Below are 26,172 nucleotides of genomic sequence, written 5' to 3' on the forward strand. Positions count from 1 at the left end.
ATAAAAATTCTTAATACTGATTTTCACAATACAGTGGAAACCCAATTACATTATTTTGTACCATACTTGCATGTGCTAAAGAAACTAAACCTTAAATTAAAATCCCTCTGCACCTCCAAAAAACCCAGATTTTTATTTTGCATTTAATTTTTCTCCTTCCTAAAATACAGAATTTCACAATCAACAAGTCCTAGGATTTCCCTTTGGATAAATTAACCCTTTACATGAACTAAACCTAATAAAAATATATTCACTGAATCAGATTTCAGAAACATTTCTAAACATTAAAGACCACAATGAGAAAATGAAGCAACATTCATTTATATTTATGGAGCCCCTTTATTTCTACAAGTTAACACTGCCCACAATTCAACTTTCAAGTAATGTGGCACAACAGGAGTGAATACACAGGAATGAAACAGAGTGAAAAAGTCCTGTCCAGTGGTTTTGCTCTGGATCCCGTGCACTTTGCACTCATCAGAGGAGGAATGGCTTGGGTGCACTCCTGCAGGGTGCCACACAGTTTATTTCTGCCACAGAGAAGGAGAGTTTGTGTACTTTGAAGATGCTCCATGACAACAGAAGCCAAACCATGATGAACAGGGATGGCCTCAAAGGCAGAACTGTGACCCAGATGTAAGTACCAAACAAACACATCCACTGTCAACACAAAAAACTCTCCAAATGTCTGCCTAAAAAAAACCCAAATTATTCTAACACTAAATTACTGTAAACAGAAAACATCTAAAGAAAAACACTGTTTGCAAAATGCTTTCTGTGCCTTAAATTACTGCTCTTCTCCACAAGCTTGCATTTTCTTACTTTTATGAAATTCCACCACAGAGATACAAAATCAAAAAACCTGTGTACATTTAAGACACATTACTGTACACCTTTAAAGCAGTAGATATTCTGGATATGTACAACACACATACAATACACACTCTCCCTTTACTGTAGTGGTCTGGCTACTAGTTGTGCTTTTCTCCCAATTTAGGAGTTAAATGTTGCTTAGTTCCATAAGAATTTTCATGAAACATGACTTGCTGAAAGCAGACAGCTCAAATAGTAGTGCATTCAATAGTTAGGTGCTATATTATTAGCAGAGTGATAATAAACCTTAACCTTAAGGTTGGGTAGTCATATTAAGAATATAAAACTCAATTTCTAAGTATTAAAAAACTTCTTTTGCTATACAATTATCTTTTTAAAAGGGCAATATTTCAGCTCATATTTGAGCCAGCTCAAAAATTATTCTGGAGATGAATTTCATTTTAGTTTATTTTATCAGTTTTGAAGGCCTTTCTCTGTTTCTACTGAGAAAACCCAGGAGAAAACTGGAAAAGCACATGTTCCTCAGTGTTCCAAAGCACTATTAAATGGAGTGTGCTTGAGTGAAAAGCCCACAGATCAGGCACATATCCTGCTCAAATCAGCAAATCTGCTGTAGCCTGCCTTATACCTTATTCATAAAAAAGTATTGCATTCATTGTCATGTCTTTACCATGTTCCCACCAACTGACCTCTATTTCTGCCCACCAACACTGATATAAAACCTTAAAATCAGGTTTGCCTGACTGATAACTGCAGGACCATATATAAGCTTCCAGATAGGAAATATTCATACAGCAGTGGAGGTGACCTTCAAGTATTTTGACTCATTTGAAGGTCATTGCTCAACTTGCTGGATTTTGTGTGTGTGGGTACACAAACACTGGTAAAACCAGTGATCAATTCCAACCTGGTAAAAAAATTTAACAAGCATAAAATTACTGCTAAAATTCCCGTGCTGAAATCTTTCTGCCCCATTGGCAGAAATATTAAGTCCCAAAAGATGTTTCTGTTGGTTGTGGTATAAGAACTCTGGAATGAAGAAACCATGAGTTTGCCATCCCAAAGGTCTGGGGTGCTTCTGCATCTGAGTGCTGGGGCCTCCAGTGAGTCAAAGGAAGTCAAATCAGGCTGCCAAACAGAGTGATGGGAAGAATGAACACGTGAAACTCAGCAGCTTTGCCTCACCCTTGCTCTGGTGAGAGTTGAGATCTCCAGGGACAGAAAGCAAGACACATTCTTCATGGTACACCAGCTATGACACATCACCTGAATCTGTCTTCAGTGACAAGGCAAACAAAATCCCAGCCTGATGAACTTGCAGCTTGTTAAAATAAGACACTGTACCAAAAGAAATAGTAAAGAGTTCCCTTGTAGCACAAGGACTTGCTTTCTACATGTAGACCAACCATATTAAAAAAAAAAAAAAAAATTGCTACAGCATGATAAAAGAGAATTCTGGTGAGCAACTTGTTCGGTGTCCATCACGACTGTGACTTGTTCCTCCAGTTTGCAGCATGTTAGGAAGGGGGATAAATCTCCCTACTCTTTTTATTTCAGGTAGAAATCAAACACCAAGCCAAAAGCTGTACATGATGATCATGATTTCTGATCTTCCTCTGCTGGGATGACTTCCAAGAGGATTTGTAATGTTATGGTTACCTTGCCTGCAAAGATAAAAGCATACACATGGTCAGATTTTGCAGGAGAGATGAAGAAGGAGAAGCAGTCTGGAAAATTATCTTAGTGGAAGCTACTTGCACGTAGATTTCAAACATCATATATATCACATATACATATATCATTTAAACTCAAAATTTTCTTCTCTTTAACTGTTTTCTGTGCCTCTGATCCAAGGCAATGCATATACAATAATAATAGAAGGGTATGGATGTATTCAATAAAAGTCTGCAAGCTTTGAAAGACTATTTTAAAAAAATTACTACTCTGCATAGCTGCTTAGCTTTAATAAAGGTGCTATGTTGAAGTAAAAGTCTGAAAGAATTGAATAATTCAAATAAATTAATTTTCCTGTGCCAAGACCCGCCTAAGGTCACCCCATGCAAAGTTTTCAGTTTTTTCAGTTTTCATTTTTCTTTTTTCCTTCTGGTGCTTTTAGTGGTTTTCTTTTTAGGGTACTGATGTGCAAATGGCACAGTTAATTCACATATAACACATACAGAATAGTAAAAGAACATTTCCTTTCAATTTCTTTCGCTTATCACTCTTCCTTAGTATCCCATTTTAAATAAGCAGAAATTGTAAAAGAAAGTTCTGATTTTGCTTGAATGTCTGGCATGAATGTTGACATTGACACAGTGCAAAGCCAGGAGGGTAAAACAGTGCAACTCACAGAAGATATGAACCAAAACCACTTCTCTGACCTCCTGTCTAAGGCAGATTCCTCCATCCTTTCCTCTTTTCTCTGCATGTCACCAGCTCAGTGCAAAGCCAGGTTGCCCTTGGACTATAAACTGACAGGGGCAGAGAGGCTGAGAGTCTCCAGGCACTGCATTTCCCTCCCATCTGCCTTCCCTAACAGTGGGGGCATCAGAGCTGGGCTGAGCACAGCAAGGATGAGGCACAGGAGGAAAGCCAGCAGCAGGAAAACAGCAAGGCTTCACCCCTGCCATCCCAGCCCTTCCAGCTTTGAGGACAAGCACAGGGAAAAAGAGAATTTTGTGAAGCTGAGCAGTGGCATGACAGCTCTTGGAAAAGGGCACAGCAGCAGAGGGAAATCCTGGGCATCTCTAGAGCTGCCTGTGATTTTGTTCACCTAATGGACAGACCCAGCAGCAGCAAGACCTTGCCCAGTGCTGCATTTCCAGCTGCAGATTTTCTCTCTCCTGGGATGAAGCCACAGCAGAACAGATGAGCTGGGGGAGCTGGTATTCTTTGCATTTTTTGGTTGCAATGCACTCAGAATAAATCAGTATAAGGAGCATTTTCCCCTATGAAAATATTCCAATCTGTTTCCAGTCAGTACCTCTGTGTTGTCTGCTTGGAGCAGTACCTAGAGTTACAGGACCAGTTTCACATTTGTCACAAGACAACATACCATAGCAGTGCAGATAACTTCCCCAGCCCATTTTAAATCCTAATTTTCCCTTTCTGAGAGGAAAATTCACTGCAAATGGGTCCCAGGGGACAACCTTTATAAAAAAACCCCAGACCTTGTATCCACACAAACACCACATAAAGCTTAGGTGAGGAAAGAAAGCAGGAATTTTATAGCATATATATGACTGGACATTAAATCTGTAACAACAAAATGCTGAGATATTCTCCCATGGATCCCACCACAAACTCGACAAAGAGAAGCAAATTGAGCACATAACACTTTGCCCTAAGTGAGCAAGTGTCATCCTCTGGTGGTGCTAAATAATCCTGGCAGAGATATTTTGTTATATAAAGAGATCTCATTTCCAGCAAGGGGCTCAGCTATGGAAAAAAAAGTAGGATTCAACTTTTTACCTTCTCACAATTCAACCCACTGCAGAAATAGATGCTTTAAGTGTGAGTATAAGGTTGGGTTTTCAACTGAGGAAGTGCAGACAGAGGCATTCTCCTGCTGGTCATGCATCCTTTTACACACTGATCTGCTGCTTAAGGTTTGCTAGGCTCAACTTTTTTCATTTTTACATTAGTTTTACAAAAAGCAAAAATGCAGAGGTCAAATGAAGCCTGTACTACCTGAAAAGTATTTGTCCCAGCACATCTAGTGCTACAGCAAAATTCCTTTGGAAGAGGAAAGAAAATGTTATTGCCATTGCAAAATACCATCCCAGAATCTACACGCCCTACAAGCTGTAAAGTTACCTTTTGTTCACTGCAGCAATTCTGTAAGGAGAATGGGGAAAGTAAATGCCATAAGTACAGAACAAAGACTTTCAGCCTTGGGAGAGGATTCCTTGGTAATCCATTCCAGGGCTCTGCTAATGCAATCAGCCTGAAACTCCTTTCAGAAATATATGTATCTTCAGGCTGGCTCTTTTATCCCATTGCTCATTCTGGCTGCTCAATTCCCTTTCCTCTGATCCTTACAAAGCCAGTCCAGGATATTCCCTCCGACCTTATGGGGGGCTGGTCTGTACCCATGGGATTTGCACCTTATGGGGTTTATGAGCCATCCCTCATTGCTGAGGCACTGCTGGGCAGCTGAACCAGTCAATGCCTCAAGAAGGGACTTTTCAAATCCCCACACCAGCTAATCTGGGCACCTGATGCAATTTGGGAACAGTATTGGTATTTAATACCAAACTTTCTTAAATAAGAAAGTATTGGTAGCACAGCAGTGTGTTCAGACTGGCAGGCTCCTGCTTCCCCTCTGGTACCACATGAAATGTTTTGGTTAAGTCTAGGTAGACTGGATTCATCACATTCTCCATTAAAAAAAAAAAAAACAAAAAAAAAAAAAAACAAAAAAAAAAAACAAAAAAACAAACAAACAAAAAAAAACCAAACAAACAAAAAAAACAACTAACTAACAAAAAAAACATCATTTACCTATTCACAGAAAGCTACCCAGTTACTCTGGCAAAATCTGCCTCTTAAATAACAATCTCATTTTTTTATACTGTCCTTTACCTTGTGTCTGGAATTACACTTTCATGCCTATGTGAGACATATTGTTTCAAGGTTAGACTATCAAGCTTGCAGCTGCCTAATTTCTTTTCTGTATCTCACAGAGGTACCTTAAGTGAATTTATCCTCATTCAGTACCTTTTGTAAATGTTCTCAGACTATACAATGGTTCTCCCAAAATAATGCCAACTTAATGACTCCACACAGAAGGTTCATTGCTTCTTCTTAGGGAAAAGAAAAATCTGTTTGTTTCACAAGTAAATCTCCACTCTGCTCCTGCTCAAAACTGTCAGCATCACTTTTCTGTCATTACTGTTGTTATTTTGGGGATAATAATTGCAAAGCAAACAAGCTGTTTCCCTCACTGACTGGCTTCTGCTGCCTGCCCCTCTGAGCCAGTGCACCATGCCCATGCATGGAAATGACACAGGCACAAAGACTTCTTTCTAGGAGGAGAATTTTGTGCTATCTCAAAAGCCAGAAATTATTCACCTTCATTGTCACAGCTGGCAGAAGAATCTTCACATCTATCCAGTCTAGCTTAAAGAGAATATTCTTTCTCATGCCTAAGTATTGTAGTTCAACACTGGCATCCCGTGGCCAAAGATTCAAGTAGCTGTATTCCAAAACCTCTGAGACATTACAGAAAATGCCAAAAAAAGCTCCTGGAATTGATAAGGGAAAAATTCCTAGACCCTAAATGTCAAGACTGAGGAATTATAAACAGACTAAACCCCAACTACTTAATAGAATGTCCTTCTGCACACAACTGCTTTAATTTGTACTGAAGATTTCTACCCATTCCCAGGACACTGCAAGTAATTTACAACTTTTTGGCTATGAAATTAAGATTTTGCTAACTAAACTAACACCTTTTTCTGTAAATATTTTCTGCCCTATTGCCTATGGACTTGCCAGCATATATTTGGGAGGGAAATTCACATATTCTACAGCAGATAGGATATAACTCTATAACATATTTATATCAAGAAAATACAACTGGTTGTACTGGTAATTACATATAAAAGCACTATTCTTTTCCTGTGAGCAGCTCATTTTAAATCATCAATTAACACTGAAGCACAGAAGACAATATGCATTTTTGATTCAACATCTATAGAAATCAACTATTTTTAGTTAAGGATTTCACAGCTGAGTTTTAGTTTTGCAGCGAAACAATTTTTCTTTTTGTTTTGTTTAATAAATTATCCATCATTCCTGAAATATTTTGCCAATAGTCTTATTTTATGTTTTGAATATTCTCTTTATTTTGGAAGCCTATCATCCTGAGTAACAAAAAAAAAAAAAAAAAAAAAAAAAATTAAAATAAATAAATAAATAAATAAATAAAGAGAATGAAGAGTTATAATAAATGATACTGACTTCTAATTCAAATGTTCCAAAGAATTATTTTCTAATACATCAGAACTTCCACAGATCTTTCAAAACCTTTCAGAAATGGTACAGGGAGGATTCTCAGTATATTTTAGGTATGAAATACTACTAGCCAAGTCACACAGAAATAATTTCCATAGAGGCATGTCAGCCATGGCATCACCTCGTCAGGAGCCACTGCCTTCCAGACACTTCCAGTCCCATTCCAAACACAGACACATGGTCTCAGTGGGGAACACCAAGCTCATCCTCTCACCACAGTTGTTTTGCCCAAGATTCCAAACAGATTCTCCCAGGAGTGCAGAACTGTCTTTAGTAGCTCAGAGACAGGGTCAGGAGAAGATGATGGTGATTTAAAAGGAATTAGATGTTTGTAGGGGAGAGAGAAGCAGCAGCATCAGTCATTTAAAATCAATCACTGGCTGAAGAGCAGCCTTGCTGTGAATGTTCCTCATTAGTGAGGGGACATTGATTGCCCCTGGCAGAGCAGCAAGAGCACGTGCCCAAAAGCAACTTGTGCAGCTCACAGCAGCTGAGAGCATCGATCCAAAGGATTGCACAACACAGGGAGAGCTCTGAGAAACCCCTGGAGCCAGCATGAAGGAGAGAAGTCCCACACCAGGACTTACCCAGAAGCTTTCTGAACCACTTTGGCTTGTTGTCCCACACAATAAAGAGGTAGTAGGCAGGAATGCCAGTCAGGGTTATTGCAAATCCAATCCCTGTGTTCACTGGGTCAGAGTAAAGTGACAGTGCAACCATGAAGAGGCAGGTGAAGGAAAACAACGCTGGAATAAATAGAGGAACCTGAAAAACAACCACACAAAGAACCATTCAATAACAAGGTCAATGTAAAGTAATGAGTAAGGCATTTAACTTTCCATGAAATGTAAATTGGATAAGACCCAGCAGTACAGGACAGCTCTGGAGAAATGAGGGTGTCTAGAGCAGGCACACAAAATGTCAGTGACTGCAGAAGCCACTGCAGTCTGCTACAGCCTATTGCTATGCAGTGAGTACCACAGAAGTCTTTTAATTACACTCTAAAACACTCCAGTGCTTTACTTCCCTTAAAATGTAAGGACTGTAAATAAGTTAAATAGTAAAAGTCCTTCCTCTAATCCCCCAGCATATAAGTAAGCAGCTCTAACCACAGTAAAGATTTCCTTTTTGATAATTACCCATTAGGAAACATTTTAAAACACAACCAGGAGCTCAAGTCACCTTTTAAAACTATTAAGAGCATATTGATTTTCTTCCTAAGGTAAAAATCAAAATCTAGCAGGAAGACAGCAAATTAAACAGCAATTTGACTAGTGATAAAGATATTTGATAGTGTTATGCACCTGATACCCATTGAAAAAGCACTTTCTGACTGTATGACTGATAGCACTGCCAGTGTCACTGTTGAAAACACACAAAGTAACCATGTCAAATTTATTTGCTCAATTTTCAAGAACACCAATACAATCACTCTCCTAGCAACTCTCTGAAGGAAATGCCTAAAGGCATGGCTTATGAGACATTAAGTGTAATGGAGAATTGAGAATTCCTTGGAGATTGTTCTCTTCCTTTCATGCCTCAAAGAATTACTGTTCTTCTTTTGTGCACTGTCAAAACATTCTTTTTTTTAATCAAAGCAAAATAGGTTGTACTGTTCACCTCCTTATTTACTAATATATCTACAAGAATGTAACAATACACATTCTTAGTTCTTCATAAAATACTCTTCTTGGCAGCATCTAAATAGATATATTTCTCAGTTTTTTTGATGATGGATATTATCTTTCTGGATACACAATGGGACAACTTATTTTGTATGATGTTACTTAAAACAAGAAAAATAACAAGCAGAGCCAAGGCCAAAATAGCTACTATTCAAGGGACTATTAATATTTTCTGTCTGCAAATCCACTGCAAGTGCCAAATATTACAATAGTCACACTAACCACTTATTTGCATACTTGATATTGGATATACAGTGATGTAAATGCTCTGTCTCAAAAATTCTTATGCTTAAATAACTTTTTAGTGGTAAAATTAGCCAGGCCTTTATCAAAGGAGACATTAAATAGAGCACTGGCTGAAAATCAGGTTGACACATGTAACCCAAATATTTCCAGTCTGAGCCCTCTGTGACTGCACAGGGCTCAAGGTTTTTTCACAGGTATTTTCACACAGCTTACATCACACAACCTGAACACAACACACAGCCAAAACTGAGCAAACACCTCCATCTCAGTATTCAGTATTCACAGCAAAACACTGTTTTCTCTCAACTCTGTTTTTCCTGAAAAAAAGCTTGTTATATCAGGAAATGCTCCCTTGCTGCCTGACTACAGGATGGACAGGAGGGAGGATTCATGTAAAAGAGTAGAGAGCAGATGTTACCTTGAAAGGACGAGGCATATCAGGACGTTTATATCTGAGATAAATCAACCCAGCAACTACTAGTCCAATAAAAAGCCACCTGGCAAAGCTGAGGAAATTCAAGAGGCTGTAGAGATCCCCATTGAATAACATTATCATTGTGAGAGGATGCTGCAAAAGAAATTCAGAGCATAAGAGGGATTTAGTGGATCAATCTCTATTATTTTACAGCAGGGATGTCAAACTTTCCCCCTGGGACAAGCAGCACAGCCCTATGCATACACCTGAGTGCCACAGGCTTGCAGTCAGGTGTGTGATCAATGTCTAGCTGTCCCCTGAGACCATTTTGGATCAATATATATCTGCCCTAGTCAATACAAATCTGTCCCCCATGACCTAGACAAAAATACACAGGCACACTGCACCACCAAAGTGCTGGAGCATCCTGGGCAGCATTCCCATGGGATATGAGCTCACTGCAGGTTTGATAAGATGATGATAAGAACAGTTAAATTTTGGTCACATCTGATTGCATCAAAGCAGAGGTTTCTAGGTGTTTTGTGGAAGGAAAAAGTCTTTGTCCCCAGGCTTCAAAGGGCAAGAGAGCAAAGAGGGCATGGCAAGGGATAGTTCCACATCATGAGATGCTAGCTGGGCACACTGGGTTGTCACCAGGTAAGGGACAGTTCCCACCATGAGATGCCAGCTGGGCACACTGGGTTGTCACCAGGCAAGGGACAGTTCCCACCATGAGATGCCAGCTGGGCACACTGGGTTGTCACCAGGCAAGGGACAATTCCCCACCATGAGATGCCAGCTGGGCACACTGGGTTGTCACCAGGCAAGGGACAATTCCCCACAGTGAGATGCCAGCTGGGCACACTGGGTTGTCACCAGGCAAGGGACAGTTCCCATCATGAGATGCCAGCTGGGCACACTGGGTTGTCACCAGGCAAGGGACAGTTCCCACCCTGAGATGCCAGCTGGGCACACTGGGTTGTCCCAGGTAAGGGATAGTTTCCCACCATGAGATGCCAGCTGGGCACACTGGGTTGACACCAGGCAAGGGACAGTTCCCCACCATGAGATGCCAGCTGGGCACACTGGGTTGTCACCAGGCAAGGGACAGTTCCCCACAGTGAGATGCCAGCTGGGCACACTGGGTTGTTACCAGCTTGGGTTTGCCTTCCACACTTGCAGAGAGTGGAGTCGCTGCACATTGTAAATGCAAATATTTATAAGCAGAAGGGAGAATTTAGCTGTCACTCAGGCAGCTACTGGAGAGCAAGGAGGAGAGGGGACAGCAGAATAAATACAGTTCCTCATAGAAAAGCTAGTCTGAGATACAAGGCTTCTGTGAGGCAAGCAGAAGGTCATGTATAAACTAGAGTGTTTTGTCATGAGTTAGATGGTTAGTGAAGGCTACATGGATCTATTTCAAAGTAGTATCTGGACAAAAAGTGTCCTTGCATTTGGGCATGAAGGACTAAGTCAAATTCACCAAATCCCTCTTTCTTCATCAAGATCCTGGCAGTGAAATCCTTGAGGTTTATAACAAGGCTACAGGTGAAATCAGCTGCTGTAAAACACTGGGCTAAATCATTACACACAGAAGACTAACTTGTATTATTTATCTAGATTCACAGCCTCTCTCTCCTTTTTTTCAAAGCAGTGCAGACAACATGGATTTGAATCAGAGGGATCAATATTTCAAATGTGTGTCTCTGGCCTCCAACCTCTAACAACTTATAAAGTACTTGGTTCTTACATACAGATATTAAGCAAACTCCTATGTAAATGTCAAGGGAAATTGTGCCACTGAATTATATTGGGCAAGATTTCTTCTCTACAGACTCAGTCCCTAAAAGTTTAAAATCTCAGTTATAACTATAATGCAAGCTATATACAATAATGCAAGTGAAGGAGAGCTATCAAGAAAAAATACAAGAAAGCAGTATTAAAATCAGATTTAATTATTTCTATGAGTTACTACACATATCTATCAAATTCCTCACGCTGCTGAGGAATACTTCTGGTCCAGGTAGCTCAGTGAATGGTCAGACTGGGAAATTTCTCTAGCAACATACACACATAAACAGATTTTTTTAATTTCAAAAAAAGTTGTTGGTTGGGTTCATTTTGCTTTTTAATTTTAGAAGCCTCAAGCACAGGCTTGTTTTCTGTTTATCCTCAAAAGCTCTTTCCTTTCTTAGAGTGTGCAGAACTTGGAAGGAGAAATAAAATAGGGAAATGCTAAAATTACTATTGATGTAGAGTGTGTCCTGCCACTGCTCTATTTGCAATAAGGTGAGCAAAAAAATTGCAATCTTTGAAGGAAAGGCATCTTCAAATGAGAATCTGACTTTTTCAAAGGAAATCAATGCACTGGTGTAACAGGACCATATGCAATAGCAGAAAATGTCTGTCAGGAAAAAAAAAATTAATATATTTTGTGCATTTCATTCCATAAAAAACAGTCAATGCAACTTATTCACAAGGTATGACTACACCCAAAGAAATAAAATACAAACTAAATGTTTATGGAAAATTAATTTCATTACAGCCTTTCACCATAATCACACTGCCTAATTTTCAAAATTTCAAAGCCTTTGGCTGTATGAGCAGGTATAAAATTCAACAATTCAGCAGTGAGCTTATAGGCATCCATAGCAAAAACCAATTTAAATTCCACAAGCATTTGCTCTTACTAGCATTGATTCATAGGTGTATCTTTTCCTTTGGCTGTAAGTCCCTAAAAATGGCAGAGGCCTGTCCAGATGCACTGTAGTCATTGATCCCAAAAGAGGAGCTGAACACCCATGATCATGAAGACTGCAAGTTAAGTGAAAAATCTTCCTGGCACTATGAAAACTGAACTTTGAAGTTGGTATTTTGACATTTAGTCCTAACATTTTACCATACAAATTAGTCTACAAAGCTAACACATGGCCAACATTTACCTTTGCTGTTTGTTTTAGAAGTCAGTAATAGGATTTCCACTAAAGCACCAGTGGTTTTCCTTAGAAAATTCTCAGATTATTTCCCAGGCACATGTTCTCTCATTTTTTAAATATCACTATGCTGGACAGCTGAGTGTTCCCCCTCCATCTTAGTTGTAAAACTGTTTGCATTTTTCACTAAAGGTAGCATAATGAGCCTTTAGGGCACTCCCAGATGCTGGTGTTTAGTTCAACTTTCAGTTAACTGAATCCCTTTTTTGTTTGTCTAACTGGAATTTGTTTCCCTGGAAGGGAACTAGCTCATGACTAGAAGGTTCTTAGAAACTCAGAGCAATAAGATATGAATTAGATTGCAGGGATAGGCAAGAAAGCAAGGAGGAGACGACAGAATAAGAACAACCCCCAGATCTCATTCCTCTTTCTCCTGCCCTCCACCCTGCCCAAAGCCCGTGTTCACATTAATAAATGAGGCTCAAGCAGTGCCCAAAGTCTGTTTGAGTCCTCCAGAGCAAGGCTGTGATGTGAATTCTAGTGCAGGAGCATTTGTTTGTGTGATTTACCAAAACAATGACAGCTGGCAGAGGAGTGTGCTTGCGGACATGAATCATGGAGAGAATTTCTGGAAGGTGACCCTCACGGGATGCAACGAAGAACATCCTGGTGGGAAACAAATGTGGACAGACTTTAAATGTGCTCATTACTGTGAACAGGCAAGGAGTGGCTCATGAAAGGCACAGAGCAGAGCAGAGCAGCACTTCTTAGTCTTGTTTGAGGTGTTCTGAATGGAAGCATTGGCAGGAGAAACCCACACACAGAAATCAAAACCACCTAAGAAGGTTTTCCTTGATTGGTGTTTGGAAAGAGTTAATAATTTCTCTCCAGTTTTCCTCTTTCACATAAAAAAGCAGTCATGGATTAAGGGCTAGCCTCAGAGAGATTCATTTCCAAACCATTGAAATTATTTTAAAAATAGTACCCTAAATAAAGTGAGAAAAAGCCCTACACCTGCTAAACAGTGTAGTAATTTACCATATCCTGCTAAAGGAATAAACTCCACTCTCCCTCCCCCTTGCTTCCATACTTTCAGTGTGTCTCCCACCCCCAGGAACATCAGCAGTGCTCACCTGGACACAGCAAAAACACCTCCATTCATAGACCCAAAGCAGGAGAGAGCAACAAACACGGGCACAGCTAAGGAAAAATCTCCCATCAGTCGTTCAGCAAAGGTCTGTTGGGAAAGAGGGAGAAACACACAGTGGTTTTTCATGAAATGGGAAAATAAAAACTGTCCTCTATTAACAAATACCATGGTGTTAGTTACACCCCTTCTCTGCATCCCTCACTGAAAATTGTGCTGTGCATTTGTTGCCTCTTTTGTGAGAGCACAGCTACTACAGCTAAGCTGAGGACAGATCTCCTGCTGAAGCAATGATGAGGAGGAGGAATCAGGCCCTGCCTCTTGTCAATTTAGACCATTATGGCTCCAAAGAAGAAGTCTGAAGTGGTCAAAGTCTGATCTTTTTTCTACAGCCTTCATTGCACTCAGCTGGTACTACCCAGTCCATCCATTCAGGCTTTAGCAGAAGAGCCCTAACTGGAGTTTGGGGCACCACAGGCAACATGCATAATCTTTGTCATGTTTATAAAATGTTTTCTTTCTAGACCTCCCATTAGCTACAGAATTTGGTCATTTTTCAAAACTCACGTCAACTGAAATAGCCACAGGCAGTATCACAACTGGAAAAGAAATGGGATTTTTTATTTCCTCATTGTGAGTCAGATACAATAAATATAAAAATCAATGTCATCACCACAATTCAGCAAGAACAATCAAAGCAGTATTTCCTAGCCAGGTTGCCTTGCAACTGCTTCCCAAATGAGCTCCAGTATTCACAGCAAGCCCCTTCCCAAATACTCAGGACAAACATTGTGCAGAGACAAAGTTATTCTGCCACACAAATAGCTCAGAGCTCTCTCTTCCATAAATATCTGTAATTCCTGCTTCCCAGGAGCTGAGCTAACAATCTAGCTCTGAATTTCCCAAACATGTACTTGGCTATGAAATTTAAGTCCTACTGACTTTGCTATAAGAGGTAAATAAATACAGTCCAATATTACATTATAAATGCTACTGAGAGCCTGAAGTGCAATCCCATTGTCAGTCAAAAATCAAATTTCACAGGGATGCTAATAAGTGCTGCCAAACTAAAACCTGATGGGATGTGTCCACCCAATCTTTTCCCCCCCTGAAAATAAGAATAAAATCAACAAACATAACTGCAGCAGGAAGATCTTTGTATTTTTCTTTTGTAACTTACCACTGCTACAGCTTTTGAAAGCAGCAATTCCCCAGCACTGATTGTAGTGAAATAAGCCACGTTTGTTAACACATAGCCAACTGTGACGATAATCATTGAAATGCATATTGCCAGGGGTATGTTTCTGAAATACACAAGGCAGCTCATTACTTTGCAATCTGGTTGCTAATCCCTGAACATGAAACAAATAACATGAGAAGAACCCACTAATGATGGTGAGTGCACATTTGGTGATCCCAAAATACCATCAGTAGAAGCCACCAGTAAAAAAAAGGAATAAACAAAACACTCTAGAGGAAGGAAATAGGTTTACAATGAAGAGGTGAGAAACCATTTGGGGGAGGAATTTTCTGGGGACACCAAGGAGGTTGTGGCCCCTGTGCTTCCCATTTAAGTTCCCTACTCAGACTGACTGCAAGCTGAACTCAAACACCCAGAGGTGTTTGACATCTTCCCCTGGATACCAAAACATCCAGCATGCAAAATTCTGCCCTTTCCTCCTGGGTGCATTTCTTCCTTTACACACATCCCAGTGATCTCTCGCACTATTCAGGGGAACACTAGAGCAGAATATGGCACAGAAATGGAAACAGCACAAATTTGCAAATTTAGCACAGCACAAATGGTACTGAAAAGTACAACTCCCATGCCACCCTAGCTAAAAGACAGAATAACCAACAAATATAATGCCAAACTTTTATACAGCATGTCCTTCTAGTCAGAAAAGCAGAATTATTTCTGTTTTTAAAAAGAGGAACAGAGGCACTGTGAATTTGTCCAAGGCCACACTGCAAGCAAATGTTTGAGTCAGGAGAAAAACCCAGATGCCTCAAGTGTCACTTTGGTCTCTTTCCACATAATATTATTGATATCTACATCACACCAAGAAAAAACTCAGATCTGAAATTAACTTTTAGTTCCAAGGCTGAGAGTGATGGTACCTATGGTCCCTCTGAGGAGGGCTGAGAGGTGGAAGAAAGGCAAGGCAGAACTGGGAATTCTGGTATTCCAGAATCACAAGCACGTTTCTAGAGGACTATTTTAATCACCTCAAAGGAAAAGGCATGTTGAAAACCATTCTTTCTGATGTTTTTCTCAAAGAAACACAGTCAGATAAGAATTTAAGGATCTTCTTCACTACCTTATTTCTCCAATAGATCCTTCACCTCAGTATAGAGCTGAAAACAAGCTCTAACCTGAGACTGAATAAATAAATGTATTTATAAATAAATAAAGCAGGGTAGTATCATTGTTGCACTCTTGCCCACCTCAGAATCCATGGTGTCAAGTGCTCCCATTAACCCAGACACACAGGTAGGTAAGAGGATCGTGCCAGTAATGTAACACCAAATCTGGGCAGAAATCGTGACACTGCACTAAGCCACAGCTACCCCATGCACACATCTCAGGTGAAAAAAATGGAAAAAGGGAAGCCAGTCAACTTTCAGGATGTTGGTGGAGAAGGTGACAGCAAGGACTAGAGAAAAGAGCCCAGGATACATGTGTTGACCTGTAAAACCTGCAGTTATGGACACAAGAAATACTGCAGCTCTATGTGGTGGTAAAATATGCCAAAATGGGGTTTGTGAGTCAATTGTCAGATATATTGCAATCAGTTGAGCTAAGCTGCTTTCCTGACCTGAGTGTAAATTGAATTCAATCCTCTTAGCATCTGATTCAAGGTGGGGATACATGGGTTTAAAGCCTCTCAGAGCAGGTATTTTATCTATATTTTCTGCATCACAGATTAATGCTTCACCAACCAAGCTTTTGGAAAAGTGAGCCCTGACTCCAACCTTAAAAAGAGTGGTTTTAGCAAAATATAGCAAATTTGGATTTTTTTTTCACAAATACCATTTAAATGACTGAAAGCACATCTCTAAACTCAACAGATTATCTTTGTTAGTTCTAACTCTTACTAAGCACCTTATATTCACATCTAATTTCAATCCCAGTTTAATTTCTGAGAAAACAAAATTCAAAACTTGGGGGGTAGGAGGGTGTGGTGTGAATAATCATGCTTCCAAGCATGACCATTATCTTAGCACTGGAAGTTCTGCTTTGGATAGTAACACCAACAAAAAAACAAACAAACAAAAACAAAACAAAACCAAACAAAACCAAACAAAAAAAAAAAAAAAAAAAAAAAAACAAAAAAAAAAAAACAAAAAAAAAAAACACCTCAGAAGAATAAAATCCCTAAACAAGCCAGAACTAGTCAGGAAGCACTATTCATTAAAAAACCTGCACATCATAAGCCAGTGCCTGGAGCAGCATGAGGGATGCTGTGCCTTCTAAGCTCCCAGTTCCCTGCTCTTGGAGGAAACAAGAGCTCAGGCTGCACTGCCTTTTGTCTCCTGGCAGGAGTGAGATTTCAGAGGGCTGTGGTGTGCCTGCACAACCCTTCCAAGTGCTGCTTATTACCCACTGCTGCCTGTGACAGATTTAGGCAGAAATAAAAGGCCAATTTCGAGATTTCAGGGATGAGCAATGCAGTGTGGCTCATTTCTCACTGACACCTCTGCTCAGATTCACACCTGGCCCTCAGATCTCCTGAAAACACAGGCAGACAAGTAGGAACCATATGCAAAAACACTGAGTGAGGGCTTTGTGTCTTTCCTATCCATCCAATTTAAGAGACAGCTCCCAATTTGCAACAGGATCCCGTTATCAGACTCTGCTGTGAACTACAGTCTCCATGCTAGAATTAAAGCTGCAATGCCATTAGCAATAAAAACTACCTCCTTTCCCTGGAGGATCACTGTACCAATTTTCTTGGAATATTTTAGATATTCTCCAGACTTCCAAATCTTGTCTCTAAATAAGAAAAATCATACCTAGGTCCTATTCTCCATTAAATTGCCTTTTTTGATGCAGTTTCCACCTTTTCACTTCTGCATTCTATGAATCACACACAGCACAGGGTGCCCACAATATCAATAAGCCACATTTCTGATGTAAAAACAAATTCACAGCTGCCTCACAGCTAGCTGAGACTTTTGGATTAGAGAGAGAAAATTCAAGAAAAAATATTTTATTTTTTTAAAGATTTTGATTCATTAAAGCTAAGACTTTTGATGGGTAACTTGACCATATCAGTAGGACATTTCTTTGGAAAAAAATCTTAGAAGAGAACACAAATCTCATCCTACTGATAAAGATCTCAGAGTGGTCAATTGAACTTTTTCTAGATTTTGGCACTCTTAAAAAAAAAAAAAAAATCTAATCATCCACTGTACTTCCCATAGCACCAAAGCTTGGCAGAGAAAGAGCAAATTTATCACAAGAGCAAATTTATCCAAATAATCTGACACTGGGAAAAAAAATTAAAATTAAAAAACCCACAAAAGTGGCAAGAGTAATTTAATATTCCCAGGGCTTTAGTGCAAGACTAGAATACACACAGGCTTGCTTTAGTAAGGGCTGTGTTCCACAGTCCAAACTGTCTCACCATTCCCAGGCAGTCATTCCATGAGCTGTGGCAATCCCAAATCCTGGACAGCAAGCAGCACAATTTGATATAAACTCACTTATCCCTGACACATTTTTCATGTAAAAAGCAGCCTACAACACAACACATTCACTGAAGGGATCAAACAGCCCTCAACAGGTGAAAAAACTACAATCTCACCCATCTGCTAGGAGAAAAGGCAGATGTAAGACTTCAGAGGAGGTCACCTCCCAGGACTGAATCAAAGCAAGGAATAGAGAGACAAAAGGGATGGGAATCATCCCAGCACCTCTCCAATCCACATATTTCTGCATGCTAACCAGTGTCTCAGCAACTGCTGACTTCAGTGACAAGCTATTATTATTTTGTTTATTGAAGTGAAGATTCCCATCAGCAAATCATCTCTTCCCTTCACTTCCTCCCAATATGTTCCATCCTTATGTTCCAGATCAGAGGAACTTGCAGTCTGTGGGCTTGCAGCTTAGACAATATTCAATTACATAACTGCCCTTTGTCGTCCTGTGATCTCTTTTTGATTTTGAGGAGGAATGAAAGAAAGGAAAGCCCAGTCATTAAGCTGCACTCTCATTTACACCACCACATGCTCCCTGGATGCTACTGCTGGAGTGAGTTTTAAAGGGCTCCCCTTATTCATTTCCATGCTTTGATTCCACATCTCTTACTTCAGAGACACAGCAGCATGACACTGGGATAAAAGAGTGAAGAGTCAGTCTGCATTTAAAAGCCTTCTTGCCTTCTACCACCTAGCAAGAGAAGAAAAGAGCTTCTGGTGTGCTAATTACTTATTTTCTGCTCAGTGTTTGACTTCACTGGTTCAGATTATAATTGCTTACAGTTCATAAACAGGGTCTTCCATGACTAACTGAATTTAAAGGGTGATACTGTTTTATCAGTGCCCTGCAAAAGGCAGGAAATTTTATTAACTTCTCAGATTATTTCCAACAGGTTTTCCTCAAAAACTAATTAGCATAAATACTGCCTTGTTTTAAGACTTGGGTATTAATTGCACAGGGTAACACTCTTTTCCATGAAACATCTTTCAGGCAAACCCTCCCAAGTCAAGTCTCAAGGAGCAAATCTGTCCACAGCCCTTGAGAAACTGGGAATAGTTGTTATGCTCACAAGGGGATCTGCTTTATTTTAATAGAGATTTAAAGTTGGCTATGATGTCTTTGTGTACAAACTGAGGTTGTCAAGCCAGATCTGACCAGAATGCTCATTTATATCATGGCCCAAGACCCACCCTGTCAAGTCAACACCTTTTATGAAGCAGAATGCTCTTCTTAGAAGAGCAGAATGGATTACTCTGAAACTGGGACTACCAGCCAGAGACACTCCTCATGGTCAAGCAGGACCCTGAATCATTTTGCATGGAGTGGATAGCACTACTGGCATTTCCAAAGAAAACCATGCCAACACAGCAGGTATCAAAGATGACAGCTAAATACACAAAGGACTTTTGAGATTACAGCACTAAATATTAGTCTCTCTGTCTCTGCTTAGCCATTTCTTGTCCAGCAGGCATGTGAGCACTGTCAGGAACCAGAAACTGAGCACAAGAGGCAGCACACAGAGCTACTATGGGGGCTAATTTTTAAAATCTCTTTAAAAGGGAACACAGACTTGAAACATAAAACATTTATCACTCCCTGTGATTTCTCAGTCAGCTCTATTTCCATAAGTACACCAAGTGCCAGTGTTCAACATCTCCATGTTACCTCAGCTGCAAACTTAGTGTATAAAGTTTACAACTGTTTCCAAAGACATGTGAATAATCAAATGTGGCTTTTATTTTGCACTGTAACTTAACCCCAAGTTACACCCCTCCTGAGAACCTGAAAGTCCCAAGGAGCTTGCTTTTTTTTCCTATTGTTATAGTCACACCTGCAGGGAGCTAGACCTACCCTAGGATCTAAAGTGTGCTTATCCTTAGAGTCTGGGAGGCTTCACCAGAGAACAGCCAAGTGCCTGGAAAATGCAGGATCTCTAGCAAAGGATCTGCATTTTGCATTTCAGAACCTGAAATGGTGGTGAAGATGCCCAGTAGACAATGGTTATTTATTTAGTGTATTGCAATAAAAGTGAGGCTTAGGTTTGACCTGTAGTTAAAAGTTCATCTGCCACTCTCACAAAAGCTTGCTTTTTAAAAAGCAGCATAGCCTAAATTCAGAGGATTCAAATACAAATATATTGTCACTCCTGAGTTTGATGAATGACTTCTATGTTTCTGTCTTACATCATCATTTAACATCACCCTCCTTTTATTTCATTTGTGGGAAACCTTAATGTCCTCGAGGAAGTTTGTGACCTTTTCCACCAGAGGGACAAAATCTCAGGTTTTACCTTTATTGTCCAGCCCTCTCCCAGCCAGAAGATGAAAGGAGCACCTCTGCTCTCTCAAAAAGCTCCAGCATTTTATTTCCTTCTGAGGTCTGTTTGTTGGAAGTGCTCCCAGTACAGCCAGTAGTGTAGATTATAGTGAGAAGCACTAGTAAACCACAGTGCTTGCTTGGAGAAAAGGAAGTCATAACAACAAAGCTGACACAGGGTTGAAAAAACAAAATCTCTGCCTGTATGGAAATGAAGGGGAAAGGGGCAGAGGCACAATCCAAAGCACTTCCTCCAAGCTGCTTTATTTACCATGTGATAGTGGGTCTAACTTCCTCTTAACTGCTCCATATCAGCACATACCTCATTGCCGGACTCAAATAAATGTTAAAGGGAGGAAGTAAAGTAATTGTGCATTAAAAGTAGTTTAATTTATTACAGCAGGCTCTCGTGGGAGTTTGAAATTTTTAATTCCCTGAGCACCTGATTTATGAACAGCATCTTCTTTCTTCAGACAGGATTACTTTTCTTGGGGAAGATGGACCACTGACAGCAGCTGGCAGTGGGGGAGAGAGAGATATTTAGAATTATAAACAAGGGAACCTGATCTGGGAGATGTGCTGATCACGCCACGTAGCTGAGAAACCTAAGCCATCATGTGCTGCATAACAGTGCCATGGCCAGGGAGAGAGATTACAGGGTTGTGAAAGGGATCCCACTGAAAACTGTGCTGCCTGTCACAGAACCTCAGTGTTTGCTGGGGTGGGAGCAGAGCCCTGCCTTGGTCTGGGTGTAATTCTACTGCCTACACTGATGATATATGCTCCTAATTTGGGCCAGGGCAAGTGACAGAGCAGCACCTTGAGTAATGCAAGGGAGCAGAATGGCAAGGCTGCTGTCATGCCCAAAATGAGCTGCTCAAGCTCACAGCCTAGCAACAAGTAGCCTGACTACAGAACACCTCACCCAGTTCCAGGGGAAGGTACAGGAAGGAATGCTACCCCCTCAAGCCCTCTAAAATCTGGACTTTTTTGGGAAGCATCACTGGTAGCATATTAATGACTCCTTACAGTAATAAAGGAAGGTAAATGCTTAGGTGCACAGTGCACAGAGGGAAGAGAATATGTCTCTGTATGTGCATAAATGGAGCCAGATTTTTCATACTTGCTAAATTCCTTGACATTTAATTTTGAGCAGGAGAGTTTCCACAATGCCAAGGATCATAAAGGAACAATTTGCTGCTGTGTGTTACCATTGATATTTCAGCATGAATGAAAATTGCAGCGTTTGGTGATGAAAAGAGCAGCAATTTGTAACATGGAGCACCATGGAAACTGAAATATCATTTACCAAGACAGGCTCTTCTTCTGAAAGAATTCAAAACAAGAAAAATGGTAACTGCAGGTGCCTTAAAGCATTAGCATTTTTAAAGGTACAAAAAGGTGTAAATGAAATTATAAGGAGATGCCTTAGCAATACTGCACTGCCATGAAGGTGCTATCTGGCAGATAAATTTGTTTTCTCTGCAGAAAGCAGAGAAATTATGGTCTTGCTAAGCCCAGCAGACTGCCTACAGATATGGGCAGCCCATACAGCACACTGAAATAACTCTGTAGGAGTTCTGACAGAGAACAGGAATCCAAAAAACTCCAAATGTGAGCTCAAATATGCCTTTGCAGCACACAGTAACTGGAAGCACTTGAATGGAGTTCAAATGGGAATATCAATTCTTTCTATTTTATTGCCTTCTGTGCTTTGAGTAAGGAAATAGGAAGCTGAAATCCTCTCTCACTAAACCTTCATAATAATGATGAAACTACAATCACAGGCATAGGAGAAAAGCTTATCCTTCTCTTTTTTGATGAAGTGATATCATGAAGCAAAATATGCACAATTTTCAAAATTATGAGTAAGGCTGAGGTTTCCATTTTCTGTGTTTAAACTGAGGAATCTTAAACATAACCTTAAACATAACCTTAGAGAGTTAATCCTGAAAATCTGCTGCAAATCAAGTTCCCTGCAGCTGGTAGTGACATGAAATAGCCAGACTTATTATACTATTTCAATTATCTTGGACAGTATAAGCAATGAGCCTCAGGATTTTAAGCCTGACTCATCTTTGCAATTGCACATTGTCCAGTGTACCCTCTCTCAAAAATGCCCTACTCTTCCATGCTAAAATCTTCAAATGAAAGTGATAATGAGGGTTTATACAGAATTTACCACACTATCTCTTATCCTGACCCATAGCATCAACAAAATTGTGTGTTAGTTTAGCAATACTGCTTGCAAGACATTTTTTCAGTAACCAAAATAAGCATAAAGCAAATGGCAACATTTGGGCCTCTGTGGGCAAAATTATATTCTTAAAAGAAGAGAAAACATGTAATTCACTGAGCTCCAGGGTCATTCTAGTATAGAATTGTGACTTTGCCCACATTTAACACCAAGGTGAGGTGGCCTACAGCTTGGATCTACTCATGTCTGGGATAGCCTGCAACTAAGAAAAAGTCTCTCCTCATGGCTTTCACAACCACCAAGCAAGAATCCTAAAGCATTTCTGATTATTTTCACATCTATTGAAATATTTCTTCCTTAGACTCACAAGCAGCTTATTCTCTACTGGGAGTTTTGCCCAAGGAAAAGGAATTTCATGGTCTTCTATGCTCCTTGTGGATAAATCTTGACTTTTATCTGGTTTTGCTTAGCAGCTGTTTTTTCCTTTAATAAACAGAAATGACAAACTAGAAGTGCCTGTCATTCCTTTACAGTGTTGGATGAATGTAAATTTTCTTTCCTTTAAAATATCCCCACAAAGAAGTTAAACCTCTTGTCATATCAGAGTGCTCCTATTCATTATCCATTCTCATGGTCTGTGGAAGTGGTCTCTAAATTGCTGTTAGATCCTTTCAAATTATGGTATCAAAACTATTCTTGTAAGGGATTTTCCATTCCACCATACTTCAAAAAATTAAATAATGTTATTATATAGTCCACTTTTTCACAATAAACAAAACATAATGACAAGGTGAAGATGCAAATAACAGCACTTGTTCAACAGCAAGTGTTACAAGTGAATGAGGATTGACATAATAAACCATAGCACTGCAACTTGTGAAATGCAGATTATTCACTTCACAGCACCCTTGGAGTGTTCATAATCTCATATAAATCCTCTTGGCTTACATTTCATGGATATAGACTGTACTGTAATTTAAATGACTAAAAACTCTAATGGTCACTCAGTTAGCAATAGTCACTCCATAAATAAAATATCACTCTGTGTTTAAAATTCCAAGATATTCACAGCCAAATATCAACATGTAAGTACACTCTAAGTGACCAGAATCTGCTCCCAGAACATCTGCACACCCATAAGCACTCACATAAAGCAGCCACCATGCAGGGAAGGGGTATGCAGGGGAGTATAAGAATCTTAGCATTCACTAGCTAAGATCATTGCTCCTCTGATGGAAATTCTGCTGTAACACCAGAAAGGATGTGTTCATCCACAGGAAAAATGAGCAAAGCCAAATTGTCTCATTTTGATATGACTATTACATATCTTAAACACAAGCCAGCAATCTCACTACTGATTAAAGATGAACAATCAGACAAGAGAATACCATTTAATGTCTCATACAAAAGGACTGTGCCAGGGTAAGTTATTGTGCTGGCTGAACTAAATGGAACACATTCCTTCTCTTGTGTGTGCTAATACCATTGCTATTGGAATTTTGACTGTGCTGCTCTAAATAATAACTACTCATGGTGGCATGGCACGTGTTAATGACTCTTTGTGCATTATAAAACTCCAATCTGATCTGCATGACTGCAATAAACAGCACACAGCCCTTGCAGTTTCTGCTGCCCATTGCTTTGTTTGTATTTTATTTTATTCTCTGATTTTGTATCTTATCCCAGTAAGAAATGCTGTCTTACTTTCTCTGACATTCATCTCACCACCTCTGTCAGATGGTGCCAGCCAGCATCAGCCTAATGGTGCTCCAATAAAAGTTTTGCTGCTAATGGCAACCAAGATTCTGCATGTGCTGGTATAGCACCCTGCTCTTCCTCATTTTTGAGGCCCAGCATTAAAGAGAAAAGGAAATAAAAAGTGGCAGAAAAGGGTCATCCCCTTCTGGCTCCAGGAGAGGATGCACCACATACAGATCACAAAATTGCACTGTAAATTGAAGTGGCTGTCACTGCCCTACATAACTAACCATGGGTAGTGGGGTTGCCTTGCTTTCAGAAATACCAGGATAAATGGTGTGAGACCTCTTTTTCTATACCTAACACTGCCATGAGAAAAGGCTGACATACAATTTTATAAGGAATTTCATGGTTTTGACCGGGGTTTGCAGTGAGATTTCACTGCTATTTGAAACACAGATTTAAATCTCAGACCAAAACATTAGGGTGAGTGCTCTGAGTCACCTCCACAAGAGCTAATGCCTTTGGTAAACACAGTAATAAGAGCTCAAATATCAGACAAAGCCAGGTTCCAGTTTTAAAGAGAAAATCTGTGAGAGGTTTGCCTACAAAGCAGAGAAGCACCCACACTAGAAATTCTAAAAAAAAATGCTTGATTTCACAAAGAGTGCAGCACCCCTGGGACAAGAGATGCAAGGTGCAGCTGCAGTGACTGTTCTGACCCACCTCAGCTGGACTTGTCACCCTAGTGAATCCATTCATTTTTCTATCTACCCCTAACACACTGCTGCCCATCTCTTTTCAATAATTTCAGTCAGGCCTCCTGCTTAGGAACCACCAAAAGAAAATGAAAAATGTCTAATGGAACCTTCAGTGTGGCTCAGCCCTGAGAAACCCATCATCTCTCCAGTAAAATACACTCTGCTCTACAGCAGAACACCAGTCTGCAAGGGATTTTTATTCCCACCATGAATATTTTGCTGAGCTGCTCAGGTTCCCCATAAAAAGGATACTGCCACCCTTCTGTACAGGTACTGCTATGTCCCTCAGGAAAACAGAAATAGAACAGGTTTGCATGTGTTTCAGCTGGTGAAAATTAAGGAAAATCCAGGGCAATGGAAACTTCGAATATTACAATGTTTTGTGTTACATTTCATTACCCTGCCTGTAAAGCAGATTACAATATTTCCAGCTACCCAGAGAGACTGTGGGCAAACATTTGTTTTACTTCCTTAGGAGAGCTGATTCACAGTAACCATGATTCACATAAACAAACAGATATGACTTTAAAAAACAAAAAAAGCAAAACCACCAACAGGAGAGAAAACAAACCTTACACTCAGCAGGTTATCACGTTGGCAAACAAAATGAGCCACGAGGGCTGGGAAGGAGCAACCTGCTGTGCAGTGGCACAGACAGGGCCAGCACGTGGGTTTGTCACATCCTGACACCCTGGACACCAAAGCTCCATGGAACAGAGGCTGCAGGATCCTCTGCAGCTGCCAGCCACAGTCCTGCTGCCCAGGACACACCTTCTGCATCCTGGAGAAGGATGGGAAGCTCCAGCTGGGCTCCCTGGGCTCTGCTTCCTCAAAAGAGGTGCCACAGGCTTGGCAGAGCAAAACCTGTTTGAGGGTTCTTCCCTCAAATGTAGATTTGTCCCTCCTGTGTACACTGCAAGCAAAGCCTCACCCACACCCAGCCATGGCACCTTCCACTGTCACCAATAAATTAATGAAAGCAGCCACTTGTAAAAATCAAATTTCTGAAATCATACAGTAGTTCTGCTTGGAAGGGACCTTAAAGACCACCTAATTCCAGCCCTCTGCCATGGAAAGGGACAGCTTCCCCTTCACCAGTTTGCTCAACCCTCATCCCCTCAGACGAGATTAATCCAGACCCCCTTTCTCCACTGGCCCTGGATAAAAAAAAAAAAAAAGAAATAAGGACATGCATCACAGCAGCCCAGGCATCTGCA

The 26,172-nt window shown here is 40.2% G+C and overlaps 1 protein-coding gene across 1 annotated transcript in view; it reads right to left on the reverse strand.

The window, feature by feature from the left end:
• Positions 1-328: 328 nt before the first annotated feature.
• The window catches only part of SLC7A11 (solute carrier family 7 member 11), a 56,026-nt gene continuing 30,182 nt past the window's right edge, over positions 329-26,172 (reverse strand). Inside the window, exons 7-12 of the mRNA XM_056489625.1 lie at positions 14,459-14,582; positions 13,265-13,368; positions 12,701-12,797; positions 9,202-9,351; positions 7,440-7,617; positions 329-2,498 (exon numbers count right to left, since the gene is read on the reverse strand). Of these exons, the coding sequence (XP_056345600.1) occupies positions 2,431-2,498; positions 7,440-7,617; positions 9,202-9,351; positions 12,701-12,797; positions 13,265-13,368; positions 14,459-14,582 (721 nt within the window). The 3' untranslated portion in view covers positions 329-2,430. The remainder of the gene's footprint in view (positions 2,499-7,439; positions 7,618-9,201; positions 9,352-12,700; positions 12,798-13,264; positions 13,369-14,458; positions 14,583-26,172) is intronic.

The sequence above is a fragment of the Oenanthe melanoleuca genome, chromosome 4 (assembly GCF_029582105.1).
Source record: "Oenanthe melanoleuca isolate GR-GAL-2019-014 chromosome 4, OMel1.0, whole genome shotgun sequence".
Lineage (NCBI taxonomy): Eukaryota > Metazoa > Chordata > Aves > Passeriformes > Muscicapidae > Oenanthe > Oenanthe melanoleuca.